The following is a 24,319-nucleotide window of genomic DNA, read 5'->3' as shown; positions in this document are numbered from 1 at the left end:
ATACTAGGATTGTGGTTCACATATGTCATGCTTTAGAGCATGGAGCTAAAACTGTCCAGATATGCACCTTGGACACAGATGTGGTCGCCATTCTCACTGGCAAATTCCATGACCTGCCTGGAATCCAACCCCTGGCAGACATCTGGGTGGCCTTTTGGAATGGGTAGGAATTTCTGCTTTTACCACATCAATGCAATATGTGCCAGCCTTGGAGAACAAATGTCTCACAATTACCTCTTGAACCCTGTCCTAGCGTTTTCCAGTTGTGACCCTGCTTTTTACCCTCATATATTGAATTACCTTTGATTCTATTTCACCTTATTTTGAGTTTGAACACAGAGTTAACAAATGGTGTGAAATGTTCTGACCCGATTCTGGCACTAATCGCTGATTTCAGTTAATTAACTTCCAATATGTTTAGTGTGCAGATGAGGCTTAATAACTATTTAAGGTTTAAGGCAGAGAAAGAGATGGAAAATAAAAGCTGAAACTTACTTATAAGCTGAAAGCCCTATCTACAAAAAATGTTGGAAAAAAATTTAATTAAATTAAACAAACAAAACCAAATTGTTTTAAAAAAAAAATGTTTAATTTGAATTGCCATTTGAATTCAGCATAGCTTTACAGGAGAACAAAAAAAACACAAACTGCAGACTGAAAAGGCATAGAGACCGACCCCCCCCCCCCCTCCATTAAACCATTTCATTAGGTTCATTAAAATGTAGAGTCAACAGCAAAACCAGAGACGTGAAACCATAACGCAGTCTGTTAAAATAATATATCACTTAAAATTAGTTTAAAAAGGCAAGACTTTATAATAAGGTAACATCAATAACAGGGCAGCAGTGTGGAGTAGTGGTTAGGGCTCTGGACTCTGGACCGGAGGGTCGTGGGTTCAATCCCAGGTGGGGGACACTGCTGCTGTACCCCTGAGCAAGGTACTTTGCCTAGATTGCTCCAGTAAAAACCCAACTGTATAAATGGGTAATTGTATGTAAAAATAATGTGATATCTTGTAATAATTTTAAGTCGCCCTGGATAAGAGCGTCTGCTTAAAAAAAAAAAAAAAAAAAAAACAGTTTATAAAAACTCTATCAGCATTCCCCATTACATGTCCTGCGGGCCAAAAGTGTCAGAGATCCGAGGGGCGGCCCCTCCAGCTGCATCGGTTTAACAACCACACTCACTTCACAAATCTGAAATCGGAAGCCTACTTATTTGTAGTTCCTTAGCAGAGTTGCACAGATAGTATAGCGGTGATACTACTATAGTTTGAAATGAGAAGGCTACTGCCCATAGAAAGGTCTTTAGTAAAAAAAAACAACACCCCAAGCAATAGATGAAACCAAGGAGGCTGCACAGCTTTTGACTGGAGCCGCGTTTGTTCACTCGTTTCCATAGTTCCAAAGTATCGCATTTTAATGTTTATTATAAAATGTTACCAGTAAATACAATCCGTGGGGAGAGGGGGGGGGGGGGGGGGGGGTTAGGTAACAAATTAGCATTTATTCCAAAAAGATTAAAAAACATTTTTAAAAAAAGGACAGAAAAACAAACAAAATGTAAAAAAGGTTCAGGAAAAATATAGTCTGTATGGACTCACAACTGCTTCTAATTTTACTCAAGTCCATCAAGATAGGTTGCACTCACACATTGGAAAGACCACTATAATTATAAAAAATAAAACTCCTTTTCTCTTCAAATTCCATCCAGCAACGAGTTTAGGCAGCATGTCTTCATCAGGTTCGATGTCAAAACGTGCTGTTTGCTGGCGTTTGTTTGCTTTTAAATTAAATAAACTTGAAGAGAAATCTTTTTAAATTGAATTATAGTTGTCTTGTCCAATGTTTCAGAGTGCAACCTATTTCGACAGACTTCAGCAAAACTACAAGAAGCAATTGTGAGCCCATACAGACTTTATATTTCCTGCATTGCCCTGTATTGGCAGCACCTGGCTATTGAATTTAAACACTGGAGTGCACAAAAGCCTTTTTTTGGACCAACCAAATTTGAAAAGGCCAAAATGAAATGTTTTTTTCACCATTTGAGTAAATTATTTCACTCAAATTACAAAATGTAAAATACAGAGGAACACAAAAACAAACACATCTGCATTAGTCTGTGTGTAAAGAGATTTAAACAAACTGCAAAACAGAAAACGAGAGAGCTACATTGGTGTTAGTGTAAGCGATTTTAAAACAAATTGCAAAATGAAAAATAACTGCCAGGCAAACAACAAAACAGAAGAGCAAAGACAGGCATACGCGTTTCTCACTGGGAGTAAGGAAGCGTAGGTCGCTCGTCCAGATGGCAAGCGGTCGCTCCACACGGTTCAATTACAGGTACAGGTTCTGATTTCCAGGTGACTTATTTTAAATTGGTCAGAATTATTTAATGAAAAATGGTGGTGAGAAAATGGGGTGACTAATAATATATATATATATATATATATATATATATATATATATATATATATATATATATATATATATATATAAAATTAAGAAAATAAACGGTTCAGGTGGAACTCTGGTAAATTATTATTGTCACTGGCACCAATTTGGGGAATTTTCAGAGATAAGCTTTGGGGGGGATTGGGTTAAACTCTCAAAGCAGTAGTCCTCATTGTAGGGTTAAACTCTCAAAGCAGTAGTCCTCATTGTAGGGTTAAACTCTCAAAGCAGTAGTCCTCATTGTTGGGTTAAACTCTCAAAGCAGTAGTCCTCATTGTTGGGTTAAACTCTCAAAGCAGTAGTCCTCATTGTTGGGTTAAACTCTCAAAGCAGTAGTCCTCATTGTAGGGTTAAACTCTCAAAGCAGTAGTCCTCATTGTTGGGTTAAACTCTCAAAGCAGTAGTCCTCATTGTTGGGTTAAACTCTCAAAGCAGTAGTCCTCATTGTAGGGTTAAACTCTCAAAGCAGTAGTCCTCATTGTTGGGTTAAACTCTCAAAGCAGTACTCCTCATTGTAGGGTTAAACTCTCAAAGCAGTGCTCCTCATTGTAGAGTTAAACTCTCAAAGCAGTGCTCCTCATTGTAGGGTTAAACTCTCAAAGCAGTAGTCCTCATTGTTGGGTTAAACTCTCAAAGCAGTAGTCCTCATTGTTGGGTTAAACTCTCAAAGCAGTGCTCCTCATTGTAGGGTTAAACTCTCAAAGCAGTAGTCCTCATTGTAGGGTTAAACTCTCAAAGCAGTAGTCCTCATTGTTGGGTTAAACTCTCAAAGCAGTAGTCCTCATTGTAGGGTTAAACTCTCAAAGCAGTAGTCCTCATTGTAGGGTTAAACTCTCAAAGCAGTGCTCCTCATTGTAGGGTTAAACTCTCAAAGCAGTAGTCCTCATTGTTGGGTTAAACTCTCAAAGCAGTAGTCCTCATTGTAGGGTTAAACTCTCAAAGCAGTAGTCCTCATTGTAGGGTTAAACTCTCAAAGCAGTGCTCCTCATTGTAGGGTTAAACTCTCAAAGCAGTAGTCCTCATTGTAGGGTTAAACTCTCAAAGCAGTAGTCCTCATTGTTGGGTTAAACTCTCAAAGCAGTAGTCCTCATTGTAGGGTTAAACTCTCAAAGCAGTGCTCCTCATTGTAGGGTTAAACTCTCAAAGCAGTAGTCCTCATTGTAGGGTTAAACTCTCAAAGCAGTAGTCCTCATTGTTGGGTTAAACTCTCAAAGCAGTAGTCCTCATTGTAGGGTTAAACTCTCAAAGCAGTAGTCCTCATTGTTGGGTTAAACTCTCAAAGCAGTAGTCCTCATTGTTGGGTTCCATGTCCTCTGCAAGGAGTCGCTCATGACAGGCTGTCTCTCTTCTGAGGTAGTTGCTCATGCAGGTTTTACTGTATAATATCCAATAATGTCAGTCCTTATCAGAGCAAATACAAGATACAGTTCATTAAGTTAGCAAGCTGCTGCACTGAAACATTGGGAAGCTGGCTCTTCTGAGTAAAACGCACAAAAGGTTTTTTATGCAGTCTTTTTTTGGTTTTTTCTCATGTGAATTTGCTGGTGTCTTACAAGGGTTCGTGACAGACTGAAACTCTTCCCACAGTCAAAGCAGTAATACGGTTTTTCTCCTGTGTGAATACGCTGGTGTGTTTGAAGGTTTCCCAAGTGACTGAAACTTTGCCCACAGTCAGAGCAGCGATACGGTTTCTCTCCTGTGTGAACTCTCTGGTGAGTTACAAGGTTTCCTGACAAACTGAAACTCTTCCCACAGTCTGAGCAGTTATACGGTTTTTCTCCTGTGTGAATTCGCTGGTGTATTACAAGGTCTCCCAACCTCCTGAAATTCTTCCCACAGTCAGAGCAGTGATGCGGTTTCTCTCCTGTGTGAATTCGCTGGTGTAAAACGAGGTTTCCTGACAAACTGAAACTTTTCCCACAGTCGGAGCAACGATACGGTTTCTCTCCTGTGTGAACTCGCTGGTGTCTTACAAGGTGCCCTGACAATCTGAAACTCTTCCCACAGTCAGAGCAGCGATACGGTTTCTCTCCTGTGTGAATTCGCTGGTGTAAAACAAGGTTTCCTGAGTCATTGAAACACTGCCCACAGTCAGAGCAGCTATATGGTTTCTCTCCTGTATGAATTTGCTGGTGTCTTTTAAGGTTTCCCAAGTCATTGAAACTCTTCCCACAGTCAGAGCAGCGATACGGTTTCTCTCCTGTGTGAATTCGCTGGTGTCTTTTAAAGTGTGCAGAGTCCCTGAAACTCTTTCCACAGTCAGAACAGTGATACAGTTTCTGTTCGCTGCGAGTTCGCTGGTGTGTTTTAAAATTCCCTAACTGGGTGACATCATTCCCACAGTCAGAATGTTCACCGCCCGCCCTCGCTTTAGCTGCTGAACTGGAACCTGGAAAAATACAAAGACAGAAAGTCAGATAAGTATAAAGTATGGTGGCCCTGATGTGCAAAATGGAAACACAAAAAGAAAAACACACAAGACATTTCATAACTGAAATACGTCATGCTGGAGCACTCTGCTATAGAAATCGCACTGGCCCCCAGCCGCACGCAGGCACGTGTCTGCTGAAGGTGGAGGGAGTTAAAAATTATTTTTTGCTTTTTTTATGCAAATACCAACAAATGACAATGAAATACAGGAGGTATAAGGCCAATTCCAAGCACCTATATAAAAACAATGCTCAGGGTAGAATGTCTTGTTAACACCACACAGCACAGCCATCGGAGGCCCCGCCCCTTTTTAGTAAAAAAAAAAAAAAAAACTGGAATACTGTCTGCAATTGCAAATACTCTACAGCACCTTCACTGAACAAGTCTCATTTAATACACTGACCATTATATTTCTAATAGTGTTTTTCAAACACAAAAAAACCCTGGAAATACTGCCTGCAAATACTTCACTGAACTCGTCTAATTTTATAATTGACTATTATATTTTTAATAGTGTTTTCTTTATGACTAAAGCTCTGTTTTATTTGGTTATTAGATAATGTACTAATGATGATAACACGTAAGCTTTATTTGATTAAATTAGCTAAAGCTAAACGTATCTGACATCACAGTTCACTTGAAATAAATGTTGCTTAAAGGTTGTATGCCTATTACGGTCTGAAAACATTAAACACAGGTGTGCCAAAGTGGTTACCTGTGTGCAGGTGATCAATAAGACAGAGTGATAATCCAGGTGCAACAGTGATTTAGTGTTTATACGCAATGGCCTGATGGCAAACATTAAATCATAACAATGTTAATGAAGCAGTACAGCGGCGTGTATTGCTTGTATAAAATCCGCGGGTTTGCCCCTAAATAATAACAGTCTCGTTTCCGTTCACCCACACGTAACACAAACACACACACCAGTCCACAGCGCTCGCTCTAGTGCTCGTGGTGAATACAGTTCTGGTGATACAAATTGCCATGATGTTGATCCAGGTTTGGTGCTGGCCTTTGGCAGCAGCTCCGGATCATGTAGCCGTCTAAACAACAACACAGTATTTAATAACGACAAAACAAACTCACACTATCACAGCATAGTTCTCCTTTTAGTTAACCGTCTTTAACCATTCACAAAGGAACAGATTACATCACTACGTCCCCTTAAATACCTTCAACCATGCCCCCTCGGTTAACAAGTGCAACTGCTCCTCCAATCTGCAAATGCCACATCGTTTCCCTTCCGGGTCGATGATTTAGTACACAGCAGCTCTGCCCCCTTTCTAGATGGCCGACTTCCGCCTAACCCTGGGAATGCAGGGCAGCAGTGTGGAGTAGTGGTTAGGGCTCTGGACTCCTGACCGGAGGGTCGTGGGTTCAATCCCAGGTGGGGGACACTGCTGCTGTACCCTTGAGCAAGGTACTTTACCTAGATTGCTCCAGTAAAAACCCAACTGTATGAATGGGTAATTGTATGTAAAAATAATGTGATATCTTGTAACAATTGTAAGTCGCCCTGGATAAGGGCGTCTGCTAAGAAATAAACAACAACAACAACAACAATAATTGTCTGGCCATCCAGTCCAGGGTACTGTGTTCCCTTCACACAGCGCCCTCACAGGTCAGGAGGGAGATCTAACACCAAGAATCATTTGATCTCTGTCACAACAGGCTACAGTAGTTTTAAAATCCACACGTGCACATTATAAACAGTGTAAGCTACTGAAAAATGTGACACAACATACTGTAAAAAGTAATATTACTTAATCTGTCCATGTCTTAGAATGAACTGTTGAGTAAACTAAACGCCAACCAAGATGCGTTTTTTCATTTTTAAAAAAAAGCACAAACATTGTCTCCCAGATTTTAACACACACCAGATCACAATCATGCTTTTCTAAAGACGCAACCACAGCTTTTTTTTTTTTTCTTTGTCAAGTTTTTTGGTATTTCTGTAAAGAAATGTATTTGTGTTTTTCGTTGTGGGTTTTTCGTTTTGCACTTCAGGGCCACTGTAATAAAGTACATGAAAGCAACTGTAATAAAAATCAGAAATATCTAAAGTTCGCTAGTAGGTCCAAAGACACATGCTGTTTTTGTATGTTTCAAATAAACTACTACATGTACTAGTGCATTATACTACGTGTTAACTTATTTTTTTTTAATTTGGAAACGTCAATTATTACACCCGTTTTTTCTTCCTATCTGAAAGCCAGTTTTATTTTACGATCTGTCATGCCCCCATCTTTTTCATTACTGCAAGCCCACAGCGAAGCCACCAGACCCACTGCATTCGAGGACAATGCAGATTGGTGACATACAATCAGCTCACACTAGCCCAGCCAGCCACAGGGGTCACTGGTGCATGGAGAGACAACGAGATTATCCAACTGACTGAACCCTCCCAACCAGCTACCCCCCCCCCCCCCAAGGAGCTCCCGGCCACAGCCAGCAACAGCACAGCCCAGATTCAAAACTAGCAGGCTATAGGGCACATCATGCTCTCTGATCGAGTGCTTTCACTGAATGCACAGTCTTGTACGACACAGAGTCTGGACTCACCTGCTGGACTGCACTCTGAATCTGAGCTCTCGTCTTCCTTTCCGCCTCCTTGCGTGCTGTTGGGAGAGCCTTCCTCTCCAGCGCCTTGCTCTCTCACACAGATTCTCTCCAGCACCACGCTACACTCCCGCATGCGTACAGGACCCAGCTCAGGGGGGACTGGTTTAAAGTCCTCAGATTCTTCCCTCCATGGCAGCAGCTCTCCTGTAATAAAATGAATCAAGGATATCTTCAGTAAGGCACTGGTGGGAGTGCAGGATGCAGTGGAGCAGTGGTTAGGGCTCTGAAGGGCAGCAGTGCGGAGCAGTGGTTAGGGCTCTGAAGGGCAGCAGTGGTTAGAGCTCTGGAGGGCAGCAGTGTGGAGCAGTGGTTAGGGCTCTGAAGGGCAGCAGTGGTTAGGGCTCTGGAGGGCAGCAGTGCACAGCAGTGGTTAGGGCTCTGAAGGGCAGCAGTGCAGAGCAGTGGTTAGAACTCTGAAGGGCAACAGTGGTTAGGGCTCTGAAGGGCAGCAGTGGTTAGGGCTCTGAAGGGCAGCAGTGCAGAGCAGTGGTTAGAACTCTGAAGGGCAACAGTGGTTAGGGCTCTGAAGGGCAGCAGTGGTTAGAGCTCTGAAGGGCAGCAGTGGTTAGGGCTCTGGAGGGCAGCAGTGGTTAGGGCTCTGGAGGGCAGCAGTGCACAGCAGTGGTTAGAACTCTGAAGGGCAACAGTGGTTAGAACTCTGAAGGGCAACAGTGGTTAGGGCTTTGAATGGCAGCAGTGGTTAGAGCTCTGAAGGGCAGCAGTGCGCAGCAGTGGTTAGAGCTCTGAAGGGCAACAGTGTGCAGCAGTGGTTAGGGCTCTGGAGGGCAGCAGTGCACAGCAGTGGTTAGGGCTCTGTAGGGCAGCAGTGCAGAGCAGTGGTTAGAGCTCTGAAGGGCAGCAGTGGTTAGAGCTCTGTAGGGCAGCAGTGCAGAGCAGTGGTTAGAGCTCTGAAGGGCAGCAGTGCAGAGCAGTGGTTAGAGCTCTGAAGGGCAGCAGTGTGCAGCAGTGGTTAGGGCTCTGGAGGGCAGCAGTGCAGAGCAGTGGTTAGAGCTCTGAAGGGCAGCAGTGTGCAGCAGTGGTTAGGGCTCTGGAGGGCAGCAGTGCACAGCAGTGGTTAGAGCTCTGAAGGGCAGCAGTGTGCAGCAGTGGTTAGGGCTCTGGAGGGCAGCAGTGCACAGCAGTGGTTAGAACTCTGAAGGGCAGCAGTGTGCAGCAGTGGTTAGAGCTCTGAAGGGCAGCAGTGTGCAGCAGTGGTTAGGGCTCTGGAGGGCAGCAGTGCAGAGCAGTGGTTAGAGCTCTGAAGGGCAGCAGTGTGCAGCAGTGGTTAGGGCTCTGGAGGGCAGCAGTGCACAGCAGTGGTTAGAACTCTGAAGGGCAGCAGTGTGCAGCAGTGGTTAGGGCTCTGGAGGGCAGCAGTGCACAGCAGTGGTTAGAACTCTGAAGGGCAGCAGTGTGCAGCAGTGGTTAGAGCTCTGAAGGGCAGCAGTGTGCAGCAGTGGTTAGGGCTCTGGAGGGCAGCAGTGCAGAGCAGTGGTTAGAGCTCTGAAGGGCAGCAGTGTGCAGCAGTGGTTAGGGCTCTGGAGGGCAGCAGTGCGCAGCAGTGGTTAGAACTCTGAAGGGCAGCAGTGTGCAGCAGTGGTTAGGGCTCTGGAGGGCAGCAGTGCACAGCAGTGGTTAGAACTCTGAAGGGCAGCAGTGTGCAGCAGTGGTTAGGGCTCTGGAGGGCAGCAGTGCACAGCAGTGGTTAGAACTCTGAAGGGCAGCAGTGCACAGCAGTGGTTAGAACTCTGAAGGGCAGCCGTGTGGAGCAGTGGTTAGGGCTCTGAACTCCTGACTGGAAGGCTGTGGCTCAATCCCAGGTGGAGACACACTGCTGCTGGACCCTCGAGTGAGGTGCTTTATTTAGATTGAAACAAACCAACTGCATAAATGGTAGGGATGGGAATTTCAAAATAGGTATTTGAATATTCTACTACTAAACATTTATTTGAATATTCAACCTCGAATTAGAACGAATTTAGCAACAGCACACAACATACCAGCAGAAATCAATCCTGTAATACAATACGCAAGTTACAGGGGCAGGAAAACAAAGATGAAAATCAACAAAGCAAAGGTCAAATCGAAACAAACTGCTGTATAGAAGGTGCTGGAGTAATTTAGAGAAATCACCTTTGCATTAGCTAAATTAAATCAGTAATATTATGACGAGTCCTGTTTTTATTCTTTACCGTATTTATTTGTTTTACTTTTTTGAACTACTAATATAGCAATGAGATTGTGAATACAAGTGACAGTACCTGTTTGTGGCACAATACCTCCATTATTCTGCCTTGCCTACTTTTCATTGAAGACACACAGAGTAAAAAAAACAAAAAACACACACACACGCACCACACATTCCAAATTGAAGCAGAGCTTTCCAGACCAATCCGACAAGAAGAATGTTAAAGTACTTCAGCAAAGTACTCCAGTCTAGCTGTCATTGTTGTCTGTCTGTGGGAACCTGCTGCGTCATGTTCATGTTTTTCCCGATTCCTCAGGTGAGTTTTTTATGTTATGTAGTCGTTGCAGGTATCCTTTCGGGTCTAGTCAACGGTGCGCCGGCAGAATTAGCAAAACAGCATCACCCGCCCCGCCCCGCCCCGCCCCGCCCATAGAAAATCATTGGGAAACTGCCCTGCCATGAATTTTGCTCAGCTTTTTAGAATTTTGCTGGCCCAGTTAAAAGGACGCTTTGACATGTCGGAAGCTATAACTTATAGGTAGTCGTTTTCCACCCAAGTGATAACAGTAGCTAGCAAGTGAACTGGCACGAGAGGCAGCGTTTCTTACAGTTAAAATCACGGTCATGTACGGTGGCTGAGAGGTGCAAAGGTAGTTTTCATGCATTCCCATGGCGTGCGTTTCTTGAAGCCTCGTCATACAAACACTGTGCTATTTCCATGTCATTTTGAAATAAACACATATATATATATATTGTGTTTGTTTAAGCTGATTTTGTGGTAATGTCCTCGGGTGCCTAATTCCATTTTTTTCTCTGAATTCCGCGATTCCGTCCGTGTTCCGCAACGCAGATTTCACAGGACCCCACAATGGTTTAAATCCTTTTTAAAAGCTGAAAGGAATGGATCAATATTTTCAATGTAAATTAAGTTGCAATGCACTGAAAAAGTGTTTTTTTCACGAAGGCCTGTCTTCTATCAAGAGTAAAGTAAACATTATTCAAGCACATCATCTTGTAGTCTAAATCTGTGTTGCCCGCTGAAGGTACATTTTTTGTAGTAATCCAAAAGCGCGCACACACGCACACACAGACACACAGTAGTGATTCTTCTTTTGTCTATTATTATTATAGCAGACGACTTCTCCAAGGCGACCAGCAGGGTTTATCAAACAATATACAAACTGCTATAAAAACCAACACACTACTGCAATGTTGCAACCTCTACATCACTACAACACATTTGATTTGTGTAAGGCCAAAGTATTTTGTGGGATGCTGAGGAGGCAAGTAGAATTTTAAGAAGGGCCAGTAGATATTTTCAGAAATTTCACACCCCTGAAGAGAAAACATTGGTCATAGCTACTCAGAGTCTGGACTCACCTGCTGGACTGCACTCTGACTCTGAGCTCTCATCTTCCATTCCCCTTCCTTGCGTGCGGCTGGGAAAGCCTTCCTCTCCAACGCCTCGATCTCTCGCACCGATTCTCTCCAGCACCACGCCACACTTCTGCAAGCGTACAGGGCCCAGCTCAGGGAGGGGCTCAGGGGGGGCTGGTTTGAAGTCCTCGTATTCTTCCCTCCCTGGTCTCAAGCACTCAAACTCCACTTTCAGGAGATCCAGATTAATCACTTCCAGCACCTCTTCTTTCATGGGAACTGGTTCTGCTGTCTGAGGGATCTCCACTTCACTGCACTCAGTTTTAACCCCAGCAGACACCTCTGGCTTGATCCTGTCACATGGCATCTCACAGAGCTCCTGTTTAATGGGGAGGGAAGCCAGTCCAGAGTACTCCAGTCTAATGGGGACCACTTCCAGTTTAGGGAGCTCCTCTTTAATGGGGATGGATTCCATCTTCACACTGTCCATGGCAAACAGGGTTCTGCTTAATAGCTGCCGTAAAAAAAGTTAAGAAAAACGTTTAGTGTGCCATCAGAAACATTAGGACGCTCATAAAATCTAACTAGACTATGGATCATGTGGTTGATGCAGAACCTCTGCAAACCTTGCCTGAAATAGAAGTTAAATTCTCACTTATTTCAATAGGAAAGTCACCTTTATGCAAAATCAGCACTATTGAAAGAAGTGACAATTTAACTTGTGTTGCAAAGTTGGCAGAAGTTCAGCCTCATCTGCATGATCCATATGTGCTGGAGCTTTAGACAGGAATCCAATGCAACTGCATGATCCAGATGTGCTGGAGCTGTAGACAGAAATCCAATGCAACTGCATGATCCAGATGTGCTGGAGCTTTAGACAGGAATCCAATGCAACTGTATGATCCAGATGTGCTGGAGCTGTAGACAGAAATCCAATGCAACTGCATGATCCAGATGTGCTGGAGCTGTAGACAGAAATCCAATGCAACTGCATGATCCAGATGTGCTGGAGCTTTAAATCCAATGGTGCATTAGAGACATAAAAAAGCCTGTTGGTTACTGTGCTTTGAAAGCAGCAGCTTGTTTCACATACTCCCAATAAGCACTACTCTTTCTCTAATCCATCTTAATTTTAGTTTATATTATATTAGTTTCACAGACCCGGATTAGCTCTAATCTTGGATTAAGATTAGAGCTAATCAGGGTCTGTGAAACTATCTGGCAGTGGATTCATTTCATGCAACAAGAATGGCTACTTTCACAGAACCTGATTATATTAGCACAAATTTTTAACTACTCAATGTTAATTCAGGAAAGCTAGTGAAAGATTAGAGCTAATCAGGGTCTGTGAAACTAGCTGTAGGTTAAATGACAGATAAAGATTTTCATGTTTAAAGCTTGAAGCAAGGCGTCAACGCGAAACAGTTTTAGGGCAGTTCAGTGTCAAATCAGCCATTGTCAGGGAAGCGAAAACCCCATAAAGAATAATAAAGAGCAGTTTCTTTCTCAAAGTGGAACCAGATTGTAGATTCGGCCGACCGGTCCACCTGGATCCACTCGATCTCCGGCCGCAGTCCACCACAGCAACACCACAACACAGCAACACCACAACACAGCTCACTCGAACAATTCAACTTTGCTTTATTCTCTCATTTAAAACGTATGACAGCTATACATGCACAGCTAGGAAAACAACCCATCTAGGCTTGATGCATTCAATACCAGCCCGCCATCTTTCTAATTTTTTTTTCCCACTTCTCCGATGCCAATTCAAAAGCACACACCTCCCGTCATGCAACCGTGCTAGCGTTATCATGTTAGGTCAGTTCCTTTTGCAACTTCATTTTTCAGATAACTATGCATGAGAGACACCGTCACGAGATGCTGCTTTCACATGGTATACTGCACCACGTGTTTGTCGGGTTATTCTCAATGAGACCCACACAAAATCTGAGCCAGGACAGCAAGTCACATTACCAAAACGTTTCTTAAAATAAATAAGCAAGCTATCTATCTATATCAGACATATACACTTTTAATCCTAGAGTTATAAGCTACTTTATATTATTGCGTTTTGTTTTTTAAACATGTATTTTATAGTCATCGTGTGGCTATACTAAAGTAATAACGTGATACAGTTGTACAGTAATTCCAAATGTAAAATTATTACGTCTTTCAGAAAGTCACTGAAAACAAACTAAAAACAGCATCACCCAGGCGTCCCCCACAAAGGGGCGGCTGCTACATAGTACAAACAGAAAAAGGGCAACAATTCACTTTGAATCGAGGTTAGTGCTTAGCTGCAGGCTACATTCCGAAAGAAATTAGAAATTGCTTTAAATTACTTTAACTGTTTTAATACATCCAACTGATACATTATAAAGCCAGGATTGAACTGAATTAGTTAACAACTCACCCGCAACTAATGTCTTCAAAACTCAGACGCGACGCATTTGTGTTTCTTTCTGGTATGTTTGCATAAAAAGATCGTTGCAGTTTATTGTTCCTTTTTCAGGCGCGTAACTTACAGACAGCAGCAGTAGCGTCTTACTCGGTTTGTTTAAATGCGGTACTATTCCCGGATCCGCTGGGTGAGTGCACGGCCATCATTCCACGCAAATCTGCACAACGTTACCAACTGCGTGAACTCAGCCGGAAAAAACGTCACCAGGTCACGCAGCTACGGGCTTCAGAGGCTCACAGCCGCGCAGCTTTGTGAAGGGGGGGGGGGTGTTCACGGGGATCAGCGCAGACACACTTTGCAGACGGGGGTCTGCGCATGACGTCACAGCTGTGTAGTCAGCGCTAGGACAACTTTGGAAAGGTATCTCCAGAGCAGAGTCCAACAGCAAGGAGGTCGCATTGTGTGCAATTTATTCAGCACAGAGCAAAACGCTGTTTGCCCAATTCCTCTTCTATCCAGTAAACCTTTAGGGATTAGTCATGTGATCAATCACACGTTGAAGCACACCCATAACCGCAACATGTACATTTTATATGCAAAGTTTAAAAGTGTATATATTTAGTATTTACCACAGTAAAATAATATTTAGAAAATGTATATTTAATAATGTAAAATATAATAGACGTTTAAGAACGTCATCCATTAGAATGTGTAATATCATCCTAAAAGGTCGTTGTATCGTAGCTGATACTACGTGTCACCTTGTGGACTAAGGGGAATCACCGTCATTATTAAATTATAAAATATTTAACCGTAGTTGTAAATCGTCATGTATAAAATACATTCATTCCTCAAGGTCAAATATGTAATCACAAGTTATATAATTAAGCCTTGGGTACAATACCGTTAGAATACCAGTAGATGTTTGTATTTATTTATTTTGGAAATGAGGTGTATATCTCAATTATTATTATTATTATTATTATTATTATTATTATTATTATTATTATTATTATTATTATTATTATTATTTAGTAATTTGGCTGACTTTACTCAAGATGACTTAGAAGTATTAATCATAATTTGCGCAAAATAGTTAACTATAGATATGATTAATTTTGTATGTGTATAAAAAATAACAAACACACAGAGGCTACAACTAGTAGTGATTCATTTTATTATTTATTTGTATGGCAGACACACAAGGTTACGTACATAGTAAACTAAGAAGAACTGTAAGAAATTCTGGTGCACAAACTTGTAATCTGAGTTTCTGACAGTGTGAAGCAGCACTCTGGAAAGTACACACCGTCTGGATCATAGATACATAGCTCTGGTCTGGAGGATGTAACTGACGCCATTTTGGCTCACACAGAGTTCTTATCCTGCACTAAGTAAGCGGGAATTTGGATCCAACATGGCACATACGGTCTTCAGTTTCATAACACTCAACGAGCCGAGAGACAACCCGGTTTACTTGTTACAACGAACAAATCAGCCAGACTCGAGAGGTAAGGAATCACTTCATGAGTTTTGATGGTAACTCGACTCCTGTGCGCCACGCAGCTTGTTCATGGGGTGAATCAAAAGAACCGATTCAATGGGGACTCTGATCCGATTCCCATCGTTCATCTTAGTGAGCCGTTCAGAAAGAAGGATTCATTCGTGAACTGCACATCACTAGTGCGGAGAGGACTCCCTGGGTAAAAATATCTTGGGACGTCCAGATTTTCCCGTCCCAGTTTGCCCTACCGCTGCGGACTCTTCTGCTGTACTGTCATCACTGGTACTGCGTAGAATTTAATGGCGAATTATCTGCAAGTTAGTTCTGACACCTTCATCAATATTTTCATCAGTACATGCCAATATCTGCCCTATTCTTTCCCAATAGCCAATTTTCTCGATACAAAATAAAGTCGTCATTTACCGACCCACATTCAACTTGAATTAAAAGCTCCCTAATCTTTTCTAGGATAAGACTCCTATAAGTCATGTTGCACACATTTGTAACATAAGGAATATTCACAGCATTGAAACTGTACAGGAGGGGTGCACAATTCCGGTCCTGGAGGGCCGGTGTCCCTCCTGGCTTTTGTTCCAACCTTGCCCTAAATTACTTAATTGGACCAATTATTACCAATTATTGGTCTAATTAAGTAATTTAGAACACAGTTGGAACAAAAGCCAGGAGGGACACCAGCCCTCCAGGACCAGAATTGCTCACCCCTGCTGTACAGCAACAACGCTGTAGCCCTGACTGCACACCTCTCCGCACCACTACACCAGGCAGAGTTAGGAGATCACCGAGTCACTTACTGTCCCGCCCATCGAGCAGGATTGACGGCAGCTCGAAAAGATTGTCCCAAAATGAAGACGAAATAAATAAAGAAATGAAAAACGAAATAAAAAGCGAAATAAAAAGCGAAATAAAAAACTATATATATATATATATATATATATATATATATATATATATATATATATATATATATATATATATATATATATATACACAAGTAAATAATTAAATAAAAAACAAAATAAATATGTAAATAAATGACGAAATAAATCAATTATTATAAAGATAAATTATTAAATATATTTCAGTTTCTACTTATTTATGTATTTATTTCATTTTATATTTATTTATTTATATTTGTATTTATTTATTTATTTATTTTTTTAATTTTGGCACAAATGATCCTCCATACCTCCACAGCAGCAGAAGAGTCACCAGCAATGAGACACGCCAAGGAGTGCGCTGCTCTGTGAGACTCGAGGGGACGCGTTATCAAAGCGCTTCCTCCAGCCTTTAATTAACTGCTATTGATTTAAAAAAGGACAAGACATCATGTTAATGTTACAACATGAAAAACTAAACACACTGAGAGCGCTGAAGAGGGCTTGAAATACAGTGTATCACTCAGCTGTGTGGTTCTAGTTTTGTAAAATGAACAGGTGGTTTACCTCTTTAAAATAAATAGGAGTTAATTAAAGACTGGTGTAAAAGCTTTGAAAAGATGTCCTGAGGTGTCTTATTGTGATTAAAAAGCGTCCCATTCCACAAGAAAACCCTGAGAGGCGGTAGAAAACTAAAGCTCTTTGAATGAAATGCTTTTTATTATATGAATAACTACCCAGTGGAGTGACAGAGCAGGTTAATAAACTAAATGTATTGAATGAATAATGAAATCAGATATTATTAATGTCTTAGCAGACACCCTTATCCAGGGCAACTTCCAATTGTTACAAGATATCACATTATTTTTACATACACTTACCCATTTATACAGTTGGGTTTTTATTGGAGCAATCAAGGTAAAGTACCTTGCTCATGGGTACAGCAGTAGTGTCCCCACCTGGGATTGAACCCATAATTCTCTGGTCAAGAGTCCAGCGTCCTAACCACTCCTCCACACTGCTGCCCAGATAATATATGTCAGAGAAACTCATGAATCATTTCAATTACCTGAAAGGATGAATGAAAACTAAAGGTCTGATTTCTTCAGTTACATGTTTTCATTGTAAAAAGTCACTCTCTTTTGTTTTGTTTTATTATTATAAAGGCATCACAGAAACCTTGTTCATACCTAATACTGAATGAAAGCAGTGAAGCAGCACAGTAGATCTGCACGCTGGGTAGAAGGGCATCACTGGTATGCAGAGCAGAGAAAGACCAGCAAAAGCAACAGGACCAGCTTGCATTGCAGATATTTCAAATGATAATTATTCATTGTATTGAAGAAGACTGGCCGCTCCCCTTGCCCAGAGCAGCCATTTTAAATGCAGTTATCTGTTTATGAGCACAGCGCCATGGCAACAGACATCATGCTGTTCATGTTCAGCACTGACATAAAGGAAAGTGATGTCATAATGTCTCTGGTAGTGAATTTTAATTTGAATCTTCATTGCAGAGATTTACTCCTGAGAGGTAAGTTCACAGAGTTTCTGTTCACTATTTATTTTGTATGTATGTATGTATTTATTTATTTATTTATAGAGATTCAAGTAAGACCAATATAAATGCATTGTAATTGAAATGTGTAAAAAAACACACACACATATATATATATATATTTGAAGAAGTGCTAACTATCTTTAAAATCCATTCTCTCATCTGTTAGCTTTACCGAATTCCACTAAGATCAGAAATGTCTTCATCTAGACAATGTGGGGAAGCTATAAAAAAAAAGGCCAAGAAGATGCTCGGATATATTGTGAGAAGTGTTGAATTTAAATCAAGGGAAGTAATGTTAAAACTCTACAATGCATTAGTAAGACCTCACCTAGAATATTGTGTTCAGTTCTGGTCACCTCGTTACAAAAAGGATATTACTGCTCTAGAAAGAGTGCAAAGAAGAGCAACCAGAATTATCCCGGGGTTAAAAGGCATGTCGTATGCAGACAGGCTAAAAGAATTGAATCTATTCAGTCTTGAACAAAGAAGACTACGCGGCGATCTGATTCAAACATTTAAAATCCTAAAAGGTATTGACTTTGTCGACCCAGGGGACTTTTTCAACCTGTAAAAAGAAACAAGGACCAGGGGTCACAAATGGAGATTAGATAAAGGGGCATTCAGAACAGAAAATAGGAGGCAGTTTTTTACACAGAGAATTGTGAGGGTCTGGAACCAACTCCCCATTAATGTTGTTGAAGCTGACACCCGGGATCCTTCAAGAAGCTGCTTGATGAGATTCTGGGATCAATAAGCTACTAACAACCAAACGAGCAAGATGGGTTGAATGGCCTTCTCTCGTTTGTAAACTTTCTTATGTTCTTATGCTCTAACCTAGCTCTCGCTATTCCTTATCCAATGCTGCCATCGTGTGGCCATTTGGTTGAACTGTTATTTCTATTAAACCATATATATATATTTTTTATAAGAGCACAGCTCAGTGACAAGCGGTTGCTGGTTCCTTCTGCTGTTTACAATGGGTAGTACAGGTAGTGAAATTCAGCAAAGACATTATTAATGTTATTATTTATTTCTTAGCAGACATCCAGGTCGATTTACAATTGTTAAAATATCACATTACAGAATACCATAATACAGATAAGAGCAGCTATGAAAGTACCATAAAATCAATTCAAGTAAGAGCAAAATAATAAAGCACACAGTAAATTATACGAATTCAACTAAGAGCATCTAAACCTGATAGTAACTGATAGGAACACGTAGTAAGCATGATAAATGCATGAGAATGATTTCAAATAAGAGCAATTACAGAGAACGTTATTATTTATACACACAGTACTCTCCTGGTTATCCTGTAAATATTGTTTTTGCTGTATTTTAAGAATGTATCTGAAATGTCTATTTCTGCACAGGGGTAAATACGAGTCATTTCAAAGAGCAACAGAGCTGTGTTCAGATAGAAAAGAAAAAAATACAAAAAAGTTATTGGAACAATTGGTCCTACTATATGGCCACACGATGGCAGCATTGGATAAGGAATAGCGAGAGCTGCGTTCTGCCCGTCTTCATAAAGTTCACTGACTGCTCTGCCCATTGTAACCCGCTCGATAGAGCCGCGCCAAATTAATGAGCTCACAGGGGGCGTGTCTCAGTGTGGAACAGCTGGATCTCATTAAATATGTTGGTTTGTTCAGAAGGAAGCCAAGCGAGGAGGTGTTTGCGTTTGTTTTGCAGATTAGGACGCACAGAGCTCGTTAAAGCAGGTGAATGCACACAGGTTATTTGTTTAGGGGTTAGGAGAGTTATTTTAAGGTTGGGGTGGAGGGAGGGAGGGGAGGGGTTAAGAGAGTTATTTTAAGGTTGGGGTGGAGGGAGGGGAGGGGTTAGGAGAGTTATTTTAAGGTTGGGGTGGAGGGAGGGAGGGGAGGGGTTAGGAGAGTTATTTTAAGGTTGGGGTGGAGGGAGGGGTTAGCAGAGTTATTTTAAGGTTGGGGTGGAGGGAGGGAGGGGAGGGGTTAGGGGAGTTATTTTAAGGTTGGGGTGGAGGGAGGGAGGGGAGGGGTTAGGGGAGTTATTTTAAGTTTGGGGTGAAGGGAGGGGTTAGGAGAGTTATTTTAAGGTTGGGGTGGAGGGAGGGGAGGGGTTAGGAGAGTTATTTTAAGGTTGGGGTGGAGGGAGGGGAGGGGAGGGGTTAGGAGAGTTATTTTAAGGTTGGGGTGGAGGGGAGGGGTTAGGAGAGTTATTTTAAGGTTGGGGTGGAGGGAGGGAGGGGAGGGGTTAGGAGAGTTATTTTAAGGTTGGGGTGGAGGGAGGGAGGGGAGGGGTTAGGAGAGTTATTTTAAGGTTGGGGTGGAGGGAGGGAGGGGAGGGGTTAGGGGAGTTATTTTAAGGTTGGGGTGGAGGGAGGGGAGGGGAGGGGTTAGGGGGGTTAGCCTGGAGAAAACTAGATTGTTTAAACCTAAGAACGCATTTTTTTTTTTAACGCACATTAATCACAGTCCTCTGTTTTGATCCTAATAACTTCCCGTACTTCATTGTCTGAGGCTACATTGTTGAGTGGACCTAAAGTATATTGCTGTAGAACGAAGGCTCTCACAGCGTAGCTCTCGCAGGGAGCTCACACAGGGTAGTGCTGCAGAACGAAGGCTCGCACAGCGTAGCTCTCACAGGGAGCTCACACAGGGTAGTGCTGCAGAACGAAGGCTCCCACAGCGTAGCTCTCGCAGGGAGCTCACACAGGGTAGTGCTGCAGAACGAAGGCTCGCACAGCGTAGCTCTCACAGGGAGCTCACACAGGGTAGTGCTGCAGAACGAAGGCTCTCACAGCGTAGCTCTCGCAGGGAGCTCACACAAGGTAGTTCTGCAGAACGAAGGCTCACACAGCGTAGCTCTCACAGGGAGCTCACACAGGGTAGTGCTGCAGAACGAAGGCTCCCACAGCGTAGCTCTCACAGGGAGCTCACACAGGGTAGTGCTGCAGAACGAAGGCTCTCACAGCGTAGCTCTCGCAGGGAGCTCACACAAGGTAGTTCTGCAGAACGAAGGCTCACACAGCGTAGCTCTGCAGGGAGCTCACACAGGGTCATTATCAGGTGTTTTTTACCCACAGCGATTTACAGGTTTTCCAGTGTTAAAAATACAATGTGCTACAAATACGACATTATATAGTAGCAATCAAAATTAAGTGCATTGACAATGAACTACATGGTCTAAGCATACACAAGAATCAGGCATCTAGCTAGCTAGACATAAAAAAATTGCATAATCTCCTCTCCCCTCTACTTTCTCACTCCTCTCCCCCTCTCCTCATCCCCTCTCACCTCTCTCTCCTAATCTCCTCTCCCCTCTACTTTCTCACTCCTCTCCCCCTCTCCTCATCCCCTCTCACCTCTCTCTCCTAATCTCCTCTCCCCTCTACTTTCTCACTCCTCTCCCCCTCTCCTCATCCCCTCTCACCTCTCTCTCCTAATCTCCTCTCCCCTCTACTTTCTCACTCCTCTCCCCCTCTCCTCATCCCCTCTCACCTCTACTTTCTCACTCCTCTCCCCCTCTCCTCATCCCCTCTCACCTCTCTCTCCTAATCTCCTCTCCCCTCTACTTTCTCACACCTCTACCCCCTCTCCCCTCCTCACTTCTCTCTCTCCTCCTCCCCTCCCCTAATCTCCTCTCCTCCTCTCTTCCCCCTTCTCTCTCACTCTCGTCCTGCATTCTTCCATTCTAGAAGGTATAAGACACTGTTGATGAAGGACAGGCCGCACGAAGTCCAGGCTGCATAAAAGTACACGTCACTGATCCCCTGTCCACTCTGGTATGACTGGTATGTGTGGATCGAACTGGCATTCATGATGGATACACCTGGGAGAGAGAGAGAGCGGGGGAGGACTTACAATTGTTACAAGTTATCACATTATTTTTGTATACAATTACCCATTTATACAGCTGGGTTTTTACTGGAGCAATCTAGATAAAGTACCTTGCTCAAGGGTACAGCAACAGTGTGTCCCCCACCTGGGATTGAACCCACAACCCTCCAGTCAAGAGTCCAGAGCCTTAACTACTACTCCACACTGGGTAAGATCATGAATGACAGTATTAGTATTAATTGATCTCCCTCTCCCCCCTCTTCCTCTCTTCTTCCCTCTCCCCTCCTCTCTCCCTCTTGAGAGTGACTCACCTGCTACCAGTTGGAATATCCCAGACAGCAAGCTCTTGATTCCTTGGGGGAGACAGCTTTGAAGCGGAAGGACCCCGAGACCCACGGAACTGGAGATAACCGCGGTGAGAGACAGGACCCAGCACACTTTTGTGTCTTCCCTTACATCCTGAAAATACTGAGAGCAGGTGGAGGGTGGGGGGTTTAAAACAAACACACAAATTAATAAATATTATCATAGAAAGCAGAAACAAAATGTTGAAAAGTAATATTCACGGAAGAAGTCAAATCCAATTTGAAATTCGATAGATGTTTTCAGAATCCTGTCTGTCTGCCTGCTGGACTGGGTTTAGTTTCAGTAACAGTATATGCACACCAGAACCAAATTAATCGAGTGAGCGAATTCAAGGAGAATAAGTAAAGCACACCGGGAGCGAAGTGAATGAGATGAATGCAGCAGAAGAAAGGAAAAGAAAAGAGAACTGTGTTATTAAAAGAAATTAGACTACTTGATCGCTTTGTGAACCTCCATAAAGCTTTCCAGCTAAGTACAAAGGAAAATCCTGTAGTTTTAATGTTAGTGTCCTTGTGTGGTGAAGGAATAAAACAAAGACCCAGGATTTATATTATTAAACTTAGTAAAAAAAAAAAGCAATTGCTCAAACTCACAAAGTCAACGCCTGCAGCTTCACTCAGTGTCATTTAAAACCCGGAACCGGAATCAAATACTATTCAACTATCCAGGGATATGGAAGCTGGATTTACCAGAATCAACTTTTTTAATTATGACGTTACATAGACATGTAAATATACAATCCAAAAAGACATTGTGAACTCCAATGCTGTATTTTGGTGAGATACTGACTGTATAATAATTGTATATTGTAAAAGTATTGAATCACAATAACTAGTTTACAAGCTGAAGTTCATTAACCTGTCCTTGCGTGAGTGAGACAGTCGGGCTCAATCTTATTTCTGATTGGTCCATAGCAATGCGAATATCTTGTGGTGCGAATAGAAATAAAACACATTTATTTGAAAATTCGCTCGCTTCATTCACTCCACTCGCTATGCCTGTGGTGTGCATTGCTCCATTTAAACCCATAGGGTTCATTCTTTTTCATTCGCTCCGCTCGCTACGCCTGTGGTGTGCATTGCTCCATTTAAACCCATAGGGTTCATTCTTTTTCATTCACTCCGCTCGCTACGCCTGTGGTGTGCATTGCTCCATTTAAACCCATAGGGTTCATTCTTTTTCATTCGCTCCGCTCGCTATGCCTGTGGTGTGCATTGCTCCATTTAAACCCATAGGGTTCATTCTTTTTCATTCACTCCGTTCGCTATGCCTGTGGTGTGCATTGCTCCATTTAAACCCATAGGCTTCATTCTTTTTCATTCACTCCGCTCGCTATGCCTGTGGTGTGCATTGCTCCATTTAAACCCATAGGGTTCATTCTTTTTCATTCGCTCCGCTCGCTATGCCTGTGGTGTGCATTGCTCCATTTAAACCCATAGGGTTCATTCTTTTTCATTCACTCCGCTCGCTATGCCTGTGGTGTGCATTGCTCCATTTAAACCCATAGGGTTCATTCTTTTTCATTCACTCCGTTCGCTATGCCTGTGGTGTGCATTGCTCCATTTAAACCCATAGGCTTCATTCTTTTTCATTCGCTCCACTCGCTACGCCTGTGGTGTGCATTGCTCCATTTAAACCCATAGGCTTCATTCTTTTTCATTCACTCCGCTCGCTATGCCTGTGGTGTGCATTGCTCCATTTAAACCCATAGGGTTCATTCTTTTTCATTCACTCCGCTCGCTATGCCTGTGGTGTGCATTGCTCCATTTAAACCCATAGGGTTCATTCTTTTTCATTCACTCCGCTCGCTATGCCTGTGGTGTGCATTGCTCCATTTAAACCCATAGGGTTCATTCTTTTTCATTCGCTCCGCTCGCTATGCCTGTGGTGTGCATTGCTCCATTTAAACCCATAGGCTTCATTCTTTTTCATTCACTCCGCTCGCTACGCCTGTGGTGTGCATTGCTCCATTTAAACCCATAGGCTTCATTCTTTTTCATTCACTCCGCTCGCTACGCCTGTGGTGTGCATTGCTCCATTTAAACCCAAAGGCTTCATTCTTTTTTATTCGCTCGGTTCATTCTCGTCCGGTGTGCATAGCTCTTCACAGTGCTGATGAAGGCACTAGAGTCCCAAACGCTGCTCTGCCTGTCTGCCTGCCTGTCTGTCTGCCTGCCTGCCTGTCTGTCTGTCTGTCTGTCTGCCTGCCTGCCTGTCTGTCTGTCTGCCTGTCTGCCTGCCTTGTCTATCTGTCTGTCTGTCTGTCTGCCTGCCTGCCTGTCTGTCTGTCTGCCTGTCTGCCTGCCTTGTCTATCTGTCTGCCTGTCTGTCTGCCTGCCTGCCTGTCTGTCTGCCTGCCTGCCTGCCTGTCTGTCTGTCTGCCTGCCTGTCTGCCTGTCTGTCTGCCTTGTCTGTCTGCCTGTCTGTCTGTCTGTCTGTCTGCCTGCCTGTCTGCCTGCCTGTCTGCCTGCCTGTCTGTCTGTCTGTCTGTCTGTCTGTCTGTCTGTCTGTCTGCTGGACTGGGTTTAGTTTCAGTTACAATGTTGTTCTTACTTCGGAAACAGCACATATGACCTGTGGGATTACACAGATGATGTCTAGAATGGACCTGCGAATAAACCTGGAGAGAGAGAGAGAGAGAGAGAGAGAGAGAGAGAGAGAGAGAGAGAGAGAGAGAGAGAGAGAGAGAGAGTT

At 42.9% G+C, this 24,319-nt stretch overlaps 1 protein-coding gene across 1 annotated transcript; it reads right to left on the bottom strand.

Annotated features, from left to right (window-relative positions):
• Positions 1–567: 567 nt before the first annotated feature.
• LOC117965821 (zinc finger protein 436-like) lies at positions 568–13,912 on the bottom strand. Its single transcript, XM_059015868.1, has 4 exons — positions 13,490–13,912; positions 11,077–11,587; positions 7,449–7,652; positions 568–4,842 (listed from the first exon to the last, which is right to left on the bottom strand). Exons 2-4 carry the CDS (start codon positions 11,561–11,563, stop codon positions 3,956–3,958), a joined length of 1,578 nt encoding a protein of 525 aa, XP_058871851.1. The 5' UTR covers positions 11,564–11,587; positions 13,490–13,912; the 3' UTR covers positions 568–3,955.
• Between the last annotated feature and the right edge of the window lie 10,407 nt (positions 13,913–24,319).

Source organism: Acipenser ruthenus, chromosome 51 (genome assembly GCF_902713425.1).
Source record: "Acipenser ruthenus chromosome 51, fAciRut3.2 maternal haplotype, whole genome shotgun sequence".
Taxonomy (NCBI): Eukaryota; Metazoa; Chordata; class Actinopteri; order Acipenseriformes; family Acipenseridae; genus Acipenser; species Acipenser ruthenus.
This window is presented reverse-complemented; position numbering and strand designations above follow the sequence as displayed.

What these genes read in the sequence shown, in the direction of transcription:
- LOC117965821 (XM_059015868.1), bottom strand. Translation starts at nt 11,563, where the DNA reads ATGGACAGTGTGAAGATGGAATCCATCCCCATTAAAGAGGAGCTCCCT. An exon ending in GTCAGAGTGCAGTCCAGCAG is followed by an intron (nt 7,653 to 11,076) that starts GTGAGTCCAGAC and finishes ATTTTATTACAG; the next exon opens with GAGAGCTGCTGCCATGGAGG. An exon ending in TTCAGAGTGCAGTCCAGCAG is followed by an intron (nt 4,843 to 7,448) that starts GTGAGTCCAGAC and finishes GTATTTTTCCAG; the next exon opens with GTTCCAGTTCAGCAGCTAAA.